Source organism: Microcaecilia unicolor, chromosome 4, assembly GCF_901765095.1.
Source record: "Microcaecilia unicolor chromosome 4, aMicUni1.1, whole genome shotgun sequence".
Lineage (NCBI taxonomy): Eukaryota > Metazoa > Chordata > Amphibia > Gymnophiona > Siphonopidae > Microcaecilia > Microcaecilia unicolor.
Window position 1 is genome coordinate 5,683,384 of NC_044034.1, and position 12,152 is coordinate 5,695,535.

The window sequence follows — 12,152 nt, forward strand, 5'->3', positions numbered from 1 at the left end:
CTGGTATTTCAATGGGGTTCCGGAGATCTAATATTAATTCAGAAGTGAAGTGGAACCCACACAATTTTCAAAAGTCTGTCTTCATGAGGAGCTAGCTAACCTACATGTAGACAAAGCAACGGGACCAGATGGGTGTTTAAGGAAATTAGGGAAGTTCTGGCAGCTCTGGTACATACTTGTTGAAGTACGTACTTATACATATGTATACCACCAGCAGATTCAGTACTTCTTTAGAGTTGGGGTTGGTCCCAGAAGGATGGAGAATGGCAGAAGTAAGAAGAAGGTTGGGAACTACTGGCCAGTTAGTTTAATCTCTGTGGTGAGTAAATTAATGGAAACATTGCTATAAACAAAAAAATATATTGGATTGCAATTACGGAAGGGCTGTCAGGTAAGGTTTGCCTCTTGGTGGATGGTACCAAAATTTGTACACATCTGGAAGGTGTGGGTAACACAAGAAGGGATCTAGCATAGCTTGAAGAATGGTTTAGGATTTGGCAGCTAAGATTTAATGCTAAAAAATTGAGGGTCATGCTTAGTGGTTAGAGCACCAGTCTTGCAATCTAGAGGTGGCCAGTTCAAATCCCACTGCTGCTCCTTGTGATCTTGGGCAAGTCACCTAACCCTCCATTGCCTCAGGTACAAACTTAGATTGTGAGCCCTCCTGGGACAGAGAAATATCCAGAGTACCTGAATGTAACTCACCTTGAGCTACTACTGAAAAAGGTGTGAGCAAAATCTAAATAAATAAAGATTCTAGAATTCTAAAGAATAACAAGATTCCATGTAGAACCCCTTTGCCAAAACATTTCACAAGACCCCACAGTCATTCACAAGGGAAAATTATTCAACATAAAGGACTATTTTACATGCTCATCTTCCAATGTGGTATATATCATTCAGTGTAAAAAATGTAACGAAGGATGCTATATTGGAGAAACAGGCCAGATGCTCAAGACAAGATTCAACTGCACAGGCACCACATGAAAATAGCCAGTGCCAATCAAGCCCCCACCCCTGTGGGCGAACACTTTTCAAGACCAGAACACTGCACCAGTGATTTCACAGTAAGGATACTGAAAGGTAATTTTAAAACAATACAGGAACGTAAAACCTTTGAAATAAGAATGATTGAATATTTTGACACCCAACAAACAGGACTTAATAAGGATCTGGGTTTTCTCTCTGTTTATTTCTCTGTTTATTACCCTCCTCTCACCTACCAACACCCATTCTGTTAGAATATCAATGAAATGCTTTGATGTCCCCATGCATACCCCCACCCTCCCACTCTGTCAGACTGTCAAAGTAATGCTTTGATGTTTCTCTCATATATATACTATCTGCTACCTCATTTGCTTATTTCCGATCTGACGAAGAAGGGCAACCTTCGAAAGCTAATCAAGAAATGTATTAAGTTATGTCCAATAAAAAAGGTATCATCTTATTTTCTTTTCCATGTTTTATTTTGTTTGATTTCTATTGATAACCTTAAGAGTGGACTAACATGGCTACCACACCTCTCTACATGTAGAACCCCAAAGAGTAACAAGATTCTTCGGGGTGGAGGAGTGGCCTAGTGGTTAGAGCACCAGTCTTGTAATTCAGAAGTGGCCAGTTCAAATCCCACTGCTGCTCCTTGTGATCCTGGGCAAGTTACTTAACCCTCCATTGCCTCAAGTACAAATTTAGATTGTGAGCCCTCCAGGGACAGGGCAATACCCAGTGTACCCAAATGTAGCTCATCTTGAGCTACTACTGAAAAGGTGTGAGCAAAATCCAAATAAACAAATAAAGTTTAGGCTCCAAGATCACACAGAACAGTCCAGAATAAGGAGTGAATTACTTCTTGAAAAAGAGCAGACCATAACAAAAGTAAAATGATATTTATTTCCAAGTCATCAAACCAGCAAACGATTGTTTGTTAGTTTGATGACTTAGAAAAATATTTTACGTGGTCTGCTCTTTTTTTCTGTTGTTCTGGATCTTGCAGATCGTTTGCCTGATTGTTGTTTGTGAATTACTTCTGTGCATGAAAGAAAATCTGGTCTTGGGTGTGATCATATGTGATGTGTTTAAGGTGGCCAAACAGGTAGAAAAGGTGATGACACAAGCCAGAAGGATGCTTGGTTGCATAGGGAGAGGAATAGCCAGCAGGAACAAGGAGGTGATGACGCCTCTTTATGAGTTTCTGATGAGACCTCATTTAAGGGCCTTTATACAAAGCCACGTAGGCACTTACACTTGCCCCACATGGGCCAAATTGGAACTACCACCCGGCTACCACATGGCCATTTTGTACATGTGTCCAGTAGGCACGCCAGAAATTTTATGGCACGCAGCACTAACTGGGTGGTAATCTGCATTGTACGCGCCCTGACATAAGTACATAAGTAATGCCACACTGGGAAAAGACCAAGGGTCCATCGAGCCCAGCATCCTGTCCTCGACAGCGGCTAATCCAGGCCAAGGGCACCTGGCAAGCTTCCCAAACGTACAAACATTCTATACATGTTATTCGCGGAATTGTGGATTTTTCCCAAGTCCATTTAGTAGCGATTTATGGACTTGTCCTTTAGGAAACCGTCTAACCCCTTTTTAAACTCTGCCAAGCTAACCGCCTTCACCACGTTCTCCGGTAACAAATTCCAGAGTTTAATTATGCGTTGGGTGAAGAAACATTTTCTTTGATTTGTTTTAAATTTACTACACTGTAGTTTCATCGCATGCCCCCTAGTCCTAGTATTTTTGGAAAGCGTGAACAGACGCTTCACATCCACCTGTTCCACCCCACTCATCATTTTATATACCTCTATCATGTCTCCCCTCAGCCGTCTCTTCTCTAAGTTGAAAAGCCCTAGCCTCCTTAGTCTTTCTTCATAGACGATTGCTGCCTGGTTAATGCGTGAGACCTTACCACTAAGTCAATGGGTTGCAGTAACGTCTCAAGCCCAAAATAGACTTGTGGCCAAAAAAAGGACCTTTTTTGCAGGTGCGCTGAAAAATGAGACCTGCGTGCGTCCAATACACTCATCTACACCAGCGCACGCCACTTCTCGGCACACCTTAGTAAAAGGACCCCTTAGAGTACTGTGTACAGTACTGGAGACGGCATCTCCAAAAAGATGTAAACCAATGTTGGGTATTATTAGGAAAGGTATGGAAAACAGGTGTGAGGATGTTATAATGCCATTGTATCGCTCCATGGTGAGACCGCACCTTGACTATTGTGCTCAATTTTGGTCGCTGCATCTCAAGAAAGATATAGTAGAACACGGGTAAAGGTGCAGCGAAGGGCAACAAAAATGATAGCGGGGATGGGGCGACTTCCCTATGAAGAAAGACTAAGGAGGCTAGGGCTTTTCAGTTTGGAGAAGAGACGGCTGAAGGGAGACATGATAGAGGCATATAATAATGAGTGGAGTGGAACAGGTGGATGTGAAGCGTTTGTTCACGCTTTCCAAAAATACTAGGACTAGGGGGCATGCGATGAAACTACAGTGTAGTAAATTTAAAACAAATCGGAGAAACATTTTCTTCACCCAACGCATAATTAAACTCTGGAATTCATTGCCGGAGAACGTGGTGAAGGCGGTTAGCTTGGCAGAGTTTAAAAAGGGGTTAGACGGTTTCCTAAAGGACAAGTCCATAGACCGCTACTAAATGGACTTGGGAAAAATCTACAATTCCAGGAATAACATGTATAGAATGTTTGTACATTTGGGAAGCTTGCCAGGTGCCCTTGGCCTGGATTGGCCGCTGTCGTGGACAGGATGCTGGGCTCGATGGACCCTTGGCCTTTTCCCAGTGTGGCATTACTTATGTACTTAAGTTAGAGTCAGTCCATTGGGGGGCTACCAAAATAGTCAGTGGTCTTCATCATAAAGCAAATGGAGACAGACTTAGAGATCTCAATATGGAAGAAAAGCAGGAGAGGGCTATGATAGAGGCATTTAAATACCTCCGTAGTATAAATACACAGGAAGTGCAGGGCTTTTTTGAGGGGGTACTTGGGAGTACTGAGTACCGGCACCTTTTCCATTGTCTGTTAAAAGTGACCTATGGACCCCAAGTTTTAATGAAAGAGCTCAGACTCTACACACCAATTCTGCCTTGCCATAGATTCTGTGACTGGTTACAGGGGGCCTGGCTATTGTGGGGTGGGTCCCCAGTTATCACCCCACCCCTGAAGGGTGGCCTAGCATTTGAGTACCGGCACCTTTTTTGCTAGAAAAAAAATGCACTGAGGAATGAGTCTCTTTCAATGGAAAGGAAGGGTCTTGAACAAGGAGGCATATGAGAAAGGCAGTGGCGTAGCTATGTGGGGGCCACAGGGGTCTGGGCCCCCCAAATTTCCTCTGGACCACTGGTTTTGCTGGTGGGGGTTCCCAACCCTTGCTAGCTGAAGTCTTATCCAGCGCCGGTCTCTGGCGCCGCCTCGTTGCCTGCCCTGCTCTGTCTTCCCCTCATGTCTGGCACGCTCCTTTTAGTGCTGGGCATAAGGGGAAGACAGAGCAGGGCAGGCAACGCGGTAGCACTGGAAACCGGAGCTGGGCAACGCTTCAGCCCCCACCAGCCAAGATATTTGATGCGGCAGTGGGTGGGAAGCAGCAGGGGGTGGCAGAACAAAATGTGCTCCCCCCCACCTCGGGCTCTGGCTCCCTCCCACCGTGAAGTCTGGCTACGCCCCTGGAGGAAGGTGAAACGGGTCAAACTCAGGAATAAACTAAGGAAAGGGTGGTGTGGACGTGCAGAATGACCTCCCAGTGGAGGTGGTGGAGAGGATTTCAGTATCAGAATTCATGAAAGCATGGGACGTGCACAGAGGATATATGGATGAGGCCATATCGAATTTATGTGCCATCATGTTCCGTTCTCTTTTACTTCAGCCCTAGTTTTCAGCACTATAGTTCCTGCCTCTAAGGAACTCCCCAAGCATCTTCCCACCCTCCCCAGAGATAAGCACCCAAGTGTCTGGGTCCAGTAATCACCAGAGGACGGGGAATCTGAACCCAGAACTGTCCTAACTTCATGAAGCCTGCCACAGAAGTACGTCACTGAATGTTCATCTCATACTCTTGTTCCCTCTCTGTTGCAGAACCTCTCTGGGCAGCAAAGTTCCAGTTAATGGAATAGATTTCGCGTACAATACCTGTGATTCCGCCTTCACAGCGAAATTGACGTGGAAGAATTGTTCTGCCATCTCTGACTGCGGATCCTTGGAACTCAACTGGGTTGGTGCTCGCAAGCGGTTACGGTAGTAAACGGTGGGTCCCATGAATCCGTTTATTCCACTAACAAAGTTAGATCCCCCCAATACAAAATGGCCATGTGTGTCATCCAGGAGAACATTTTCTATAAACCTAGGGAAGATCAGGCAGAGCAGAGAAAACATCAGATGGCCCCAGAATCAGAGTGAGACATTAAAATCACTACTACCACTAATTAGGGTTACCATATGGCTCCAGAAACAGGAGGAAACATTGATCCAGTCGGGGTTTTGCTTCCATTGAAAGTAAAATGTATATTATCACTCTTTGTTTATCATAGATGCTGATATATTTCAACTGTTTAGATTGATTTAGTAGACTACCCTACGCGATTTTAATATATCTACTGTTTACATACCATACAGATTTGTTGTTAAAGCTATATTTCCATCTCTCTGCATAGGCATTGAATCTACACCACACGCATTTTACAGTGTTTCTCTTTGGTGAGAACCCAGTTTTTTACGTTTCAGAATTATTTAAATAGTTCAATAATAGGAGAATTAATAATCAATTATTATTTATGATACCTTATTTTTGCAAAATATTATGATGAATTATTTACAAACATTCTTTAGTAACAATATAGTGAATTATTGAATATATCTTTGATAGACACTGGTACAACCTGTAAACTAATAATGTTTGAAATTCTTTAATTCATAAAAAACATCAAACATATAAAAGGCGAGTGTCGTACTCACTTCGCAAATGCGCAGTAGAGACTTCCCTCTCTGCCCCGCCCCTGCATCATACGTGATGAGGGGGGCGGGACAGAGCGGGAAGTCTCTACTGCGCATGCCGCAGACTACTCAACCGCTCTGCCCTCCCCCTCCCCCCCCCCCAGGTCACTGCTACCGCTCCCCCCCCCGGAGTCGCCGCCACCGTCGCCCCTCCACCTGGCCCGAGCACTGTCTTTCTTATTGAACTTACATCGCACCACGCAGACGCAGCAGGCACATCAGCAAAGCTGACGTCGGGACGGGCTTCCTTCTCTGCCTGTGTCCCGCCCTCGCCGCGTTACGTCACACGAGGGCGGGACACAGGCAGAGAAGGAAGCCCGTCCCGATGGCAGCTTTGCTGATGTGCCTGCTGCGTCTGCGTGGTGCGATGTAAGTTCAATAACAGACAGAGCTCGGGCCGGGGGGGGCCTCGGAACCCCCCCCCCCCCATTCCAAAACTAGCCCGTTTACACGGGCTCAACGGCTAGTATATATATATTTCTTTGTAAAGATTGTCCTATGACATTTTTAATTATTTATTGTGGAATTCTGTATATGTTTCATTGCTTTTTATTCATTACTATTAAGTAATGTAGTATGTTTTGTTTCCTTTTTTAAATAATGAGTCTATAATATTTTTGATGTTTTATCTTTTAATTGTTATCTATTACTTATTCCAGAAATGTAAATGTCTAGATCACCTATTTATGTATATATACATTTATGTGGTTGTCTTTATTTATTTTCTATTGTCAGACCCCTGAAGCAGGCGTTGTTTAACGCCGAAACACGGCCGGTGTCGGGTCATTAATAAAGAACTTGAATCGTCCCAGTCTTGAAGGCCCAGTGTTACTTTTTTTGGTTTGTTGTTCTCCTTTTTCTGGAGCCATATGGTAACCCTACCACTAATCATTTCTATAGCGCTACTAGATGCATGCATCACTGTACACATGACATGCATGTACAATCTAAGTTTTTGTACCGGAGGCATTGGGGGGTTAAGTGCCTTGCCCAGGGTCACAGAGAGCTGCAGTGGGAATTGTGCCCAGTTCCCTAGGATTGCAGTCTACTGCACTAACCATTAGGCTACTCCTCCACCTCCTCCCAAACTGAAGTGAACGTCTCTTGGGACTGGGTATCACATTATAGAGCCAGCCCTTCCATCTTCAGTCACCAGTTCAGCTTCAGATCAGCGGTGGCTGAAAGGCTAGTGTGGAAGGAATTGGTGGCCTCCAAATCCATCATCACAAATTGCTAGCTATACATTAGAGATAGGTGTAATGTGGGAACGGAACATGACAAGAGAGAGGAGAAAAGACAAATGGACAGCAGGCACTGGAAAGAGAATTAGCAGAAGAAAGCAGAAAGAGAGAAACTGGGACCAACAAGATGGAAAAAAAATGCACCGAAAACAAAGATAGAAAAATGCATTTTACTTTGAATTTATTAAATGGAATATGTTAGCTTTGGGATATGTGCATTACAGATGTTTTGTATTGTGTTCAAACAGCTGATTTTTTTTTTTTTGGGGGGGGGGGAGATTGAGCCCAAAAATGGTAGGCACCAAATTTTCTCTACACCCTCCTCCCGTGCCTTCTGCCCCCCCTCCACCTGGATGCAAAATAAAATACTTCAGTTAGCAGGGAGCACCCACAAATGGGAACCCCAAACCCCAACAGCTGTAGACCTCCTCCGCTCTAATGGCCGGAGCTCTCAAAGTTCTGCAGCTGCTGTTCCCAAGCTTCTACTACCACTGCTGCCCCCCCCCCCCCCCCCCCCCCAATGCAAGCATGAAAGCTGAGCATGTAAGTGAGGGCATTGGTAGCAGATTGGGACTAACACCGCCAGTTGCAGGGTTGTCGTACTGGAGGAGGAGGTGATCTTCAGCTGGCGGGGCTTGGGGATCATGGTTACATCACTGACTGTGTTCAGTAGAAAATGAAGTGCATTTCTGGTTTTATTTCTCCAGTGTTGCAGTACTTGCTGAGTTTAATGTCTTGGGGTTCCCAGTTCAATTTCGGTCTTCATATTTCTATTACTAATTGTGATCCTTTGTTCTATATTGGTGAAGGTCTGCCAGTATTTTGAGTGTGAAGAAGTCATTGAAGTTTGTTGTATGTGTGGTAGCAACGGCCAGAGGGAAGATCAGGGGAGGGGCAGGGCGGAGAGGGGATCAGGGGGCCCCCTCTTTAATTTCTGCCCTGGACCCATCATGTCTTACGCCGTTCCTGATTCAATGGCTGACATAAGTGTTCGTACTTAACCACATAGATTTGCTCTATGCAAAGAGTTTGATCAGGAGCCCAAATTAGGAGCTAGATTTAGAAAAAATTGGATAACAAAATGGCAGCACACAACATGCAGTAAAACATGTGGAGACGAGGACTGTCCGAATTTAAGAAAGTGTGGGACAAGCACGTGGAATCCCTTAGGAAGAGGAAGAGTTAGGGGTTACTGAGAATGGGCCATTTGGCCTTTATCTGCCGTCATGTTTCTAGGTTGGCGCTGGATGTCTCAGCGTCACCTGAAACTAAACATGACCAAGACTGAGCTTCTCATCTTTCCCCCAAACCAACCTCTCCTCTCCCCCATTCTCTATTTCTGTGGATAACCTCTCATCCTTCCTGTCTCATCAGCTCGTAACCTTGGGGTCATCTTCGACTCCTCCCTCTCCTTCTCTGCACATATTCAGCAGACTGCTAAAAACCTGTCGTTTCTTTCTCTATAGTATCACCAAAATTCGCCCTTTTCTTTCTGAGCACACTACCAGAGCCCTCATCCATACTCTTATCACCTCTCGCTTAGACTATTGCAACTTGCTTCTCACAGGTCTCCCACTAAGCCATCTCTCTCCTCTTCAATCTGTTCAAAATTCTGCTGCACGACTAATATTCCGCCAGTGTCGTTATGCTCATATTAGCCCTCTCCTCAAGTCACTTCACTGGCTTCCTATCCGTTTCTGCATACAGTTCAAACTCCTCTTATTGACCTATAAGTGCATTCACTCTGCAGCTCCTCAGTACCTCTCCACCTTATCTCTCCTAACATTCCTCCCCGGAACTCCGTTCACTGGGTAAATCTCTCTTATCTGCACTGCACTCTTCTACCCACTGCTAACTCCAGACTCCGTTCCTTTTCTTGCTGCACCATATGCCTGGAATAGACTTCCTGAGGCCGGTACGTCAAGCTCCATCTCTGACCGTCTTCAAATCTAAGCTAAAAGCCCACCTTTTTGATGCTGCTTTGAACTCCTAACCCTTATTCACTTTGTTCAGAACCCTTATTTTTATCATCCACCTAATATTCCCTTATCTCTTGTTGTGTTGGAATGTAATTGTATTTTAATGCATTGCCTGTCACCTATTATTTCTCTGTGATACTCTGTGACCTCTGATGTGAATTACTTAGAGAGGTCACCACAGCTATGACAACTTCCTGTGGGGTTAGACACAGCACATGCAGCACATGGAGCACATGGGCTCATGATCTCTCCTAACCTGAGAGGATCTATGGTGGTGTGTAGCATCCATTACCATCTAAGCACATGGAAGGAGCTGAATAATACAAATGTATAGTAATATGTATATATAAGCCTGTTCTGATTATAATCTACTGCAAACTGTGAGTAAACAGATGTTTTGTTACTTCAACTTTAAAGGACTCAGCAGTGAATTATTCAGGGGTGAATGAGAGAGAGATGAAGAAAGAAATTAACATTTCTAAAGCTGAAGCTGTGTGTACTAAAATCTGCTAATTATTACTACAAATAATCCAAACAGTTTGTCCTGTTTGTCTGTCCTAATTAGATTGTAAGCTCTGTCGAGCAGGGACTGTCTCTTCATGTTCAAGTGTACAGTGCTGCGTACGTCTAGTAGCGCTTTAGAACTGATAAGTAGTAGTAGCAGTATTACAGTAGATCTCACTTTATTTAACGAGATCTAATAGCTGATAACACACATTAGTAAATCTAGATTCCACCAGGGCACTAACAGAGAGAGTCAGAAATTGGAAAGCTTTCACCTTTTCCCTCTAAAATGATGGGGTTCTTAGATATTCTTGAGCAGTAGGGCCGCTGCCTGATACCAGCTCACAGGAGTTGCTCAGCCAGGCCTGGGTTTACCCCCCTCAGTGCAGTGATGTGTTGTCTTCACTTCCCTTAGGAGAGAGGGAGCAGGACTCTATTTATGTATGCGTAAAACCCGGCTTGGCTCGGCCGCTCAGGACCCTGGACTTACTTGTAAATTGTACTTTGCTGCTTGTTCCTCGCAGACCAGTTTCAGGTTTGCCTGGAAAAAAAAAAAAAGTTGCAAATGGGTCAAGTTCCAGTTACAAATCCGAATCTGAGAACCAGTGGAACAGGACTTCTCGGCCCCTGTCCACATTGCAGCCCCTGTTCCCAATCCAGCTTCATTAAATACCAGCAGCTCAGGAAAGAGCAAATGTCCACACTCCAGGCCCATGAAAACCGGTCTCCAAAGGCTGCTGAATCCTAAGTCTTAAAACTGTTTTTCCCAACACAACCATTTACCAGAAGTGTAAGACCTGTCGTTTCTTTCTTTACAACATCCATAAATCCGCCCCTTTCTTTACGAGCACTCTACCAAAAACCCTCATCCACACCCATTGTCACCTCTCATTTAGACTACTGCAATCTGCTTCTTGCTGGCCTCCCACTTAGTCACCTCTCCCCTCTCCAATCGGTTCAAAACTCTTGCTGCCCGTTCTCGTCTTCCGCCAGGGTCGCTTTACTCATACTACGCCTCTCTTCAAGTCGCTTCACTGGCTCCCTATCCGTTTTCGCATCCTGTTCAAACTTCTTCTACTAACCTATAAATGTACTCACTCTGCTGCTCCCCAGTATCTCTCCACCTCGTCCTTCCCTACACCCCTTTCCCGTGCACTCCGCTCCATGGATAAATCCTTCTTATCTGTTCCCTTCTCCACTACTGCCAACTCCAGACTTCACAGCCTTCTGTCTCGCTGACCCTACGCCCTGGAATAAACTTCCTGAGCCCCTACGTCTTGCCCCAATCCTTGGCCACCTTTAAATCTAGACTGAAAGCCCACCTCTTAACATTGCTTTTGACTCGTAACCACTTGTAACCACTCGCCTCCACCTACCCTCCTCTCCTCCTTCCTGTACACATTAATTGATTTGATTTGCTTACTTTATTTTTTGTCTATTAGATTGTAAGCTCTTTGAGCAGGGACTGTCTTTTCTTCTATGTTTGTGCAGCGCTGCGTACGCCTTGTAGCACTATAGAAATGCTAAATAGTAGTAGTAGTAAAGTGTGGACACACTGGCCCACTTTAATCTATTTCATTATAGAATTTATAATCTGCTTTAAAACCTATAAACCACTCCAGTTCACTCCCATCAACTCAATTCTTCACCACCATACGTCTACCATCAATAACTTAATTCATATCAAATTTTCCTTTTTCTTTCTCTTGTGACCTCAGTTGTGCACACCGTCAAAAATCAATAGTGACGATGGAACCTGCACATATTTCTTCACCGGTTCACATTTTTCATACTTCATTTATAAATTTACTTCTTCATGTATTTATTTATTGTATTCTTTCTTTATTATTTATTTATTTTAGATCTGCGCATTGGTGCACAAAATCATCTATGGAGAAGCCCCTTCCTATATGGACACTCTCATTAACCTGCCGCCCAGGAATTCCCGACGGTCGGCCCGCTCGTACCTCAATCTCCACTACCCGGTTCCTTGTGGCCTCAAATATAGGACCGTCTATGGTTCCTCTTTCCCTTATGTCAGCACTCAAATGTGGAACGGGCTGCCTCGAGAGGTCAAATTCACTCCTGATCACCCGACCTTTAAGAAGCAACTCAAGACCTTCCTTTTTGGCAGAGCATATGCTCTTAGCCCTTCTGGTGCCCCGCCCTTCTAACCCAGGGCTCTCTCTGTGATAATTTATCACCTCCCCTCTCTTCCTTTCCTCCTCAGTTTTTTCTTTCTCCCTCTTGTGACCTGTATTTTGTACTATTGTTGCTTATTAACTACTAGCCGTTGAGCCCGTAAAAACGGGCTGGTATTGGGGTTTTCCTTCCTTCCTTCCTTCACCCTCCCTCCCTACCCGCGAGGTCGCCACCGCTACCGTTCCCCCCCCCCCCCCGGAGTTGCCGCCATCC

The 12,152-nt window shown here is 44.7% G+C and overlaps 1 protein-coding gene across 1 annotated transcript in view; it reads right to left on the reverse strand.

Moving 5' to 3' along the window:
* Positions 1 to 12,152, reverse strand: part of LOC115468191 (protein sel-1 homolog 3-like) — a 159,108-nt gene that overhangs the window by 92,642 nt on the left and 54,314 nt on the right. The window contains exons 7-8 of the mRNA XM_030199729.1: positions 10,228 to 10,278; positions 9,397 to 9,427 (exon numbers count right to left, since the gene is read on the reverse strand). Coding sequence (XP_030055589.1) covers positions 9,397 to 9,427; positions 10,228 to 10,278 — 82 coding nt within the window. The remainder of the gene's footprint in view (positions 1 to 9,396; positions 9,428 to 10,227; positions 10,279 to 12,152) is intronic.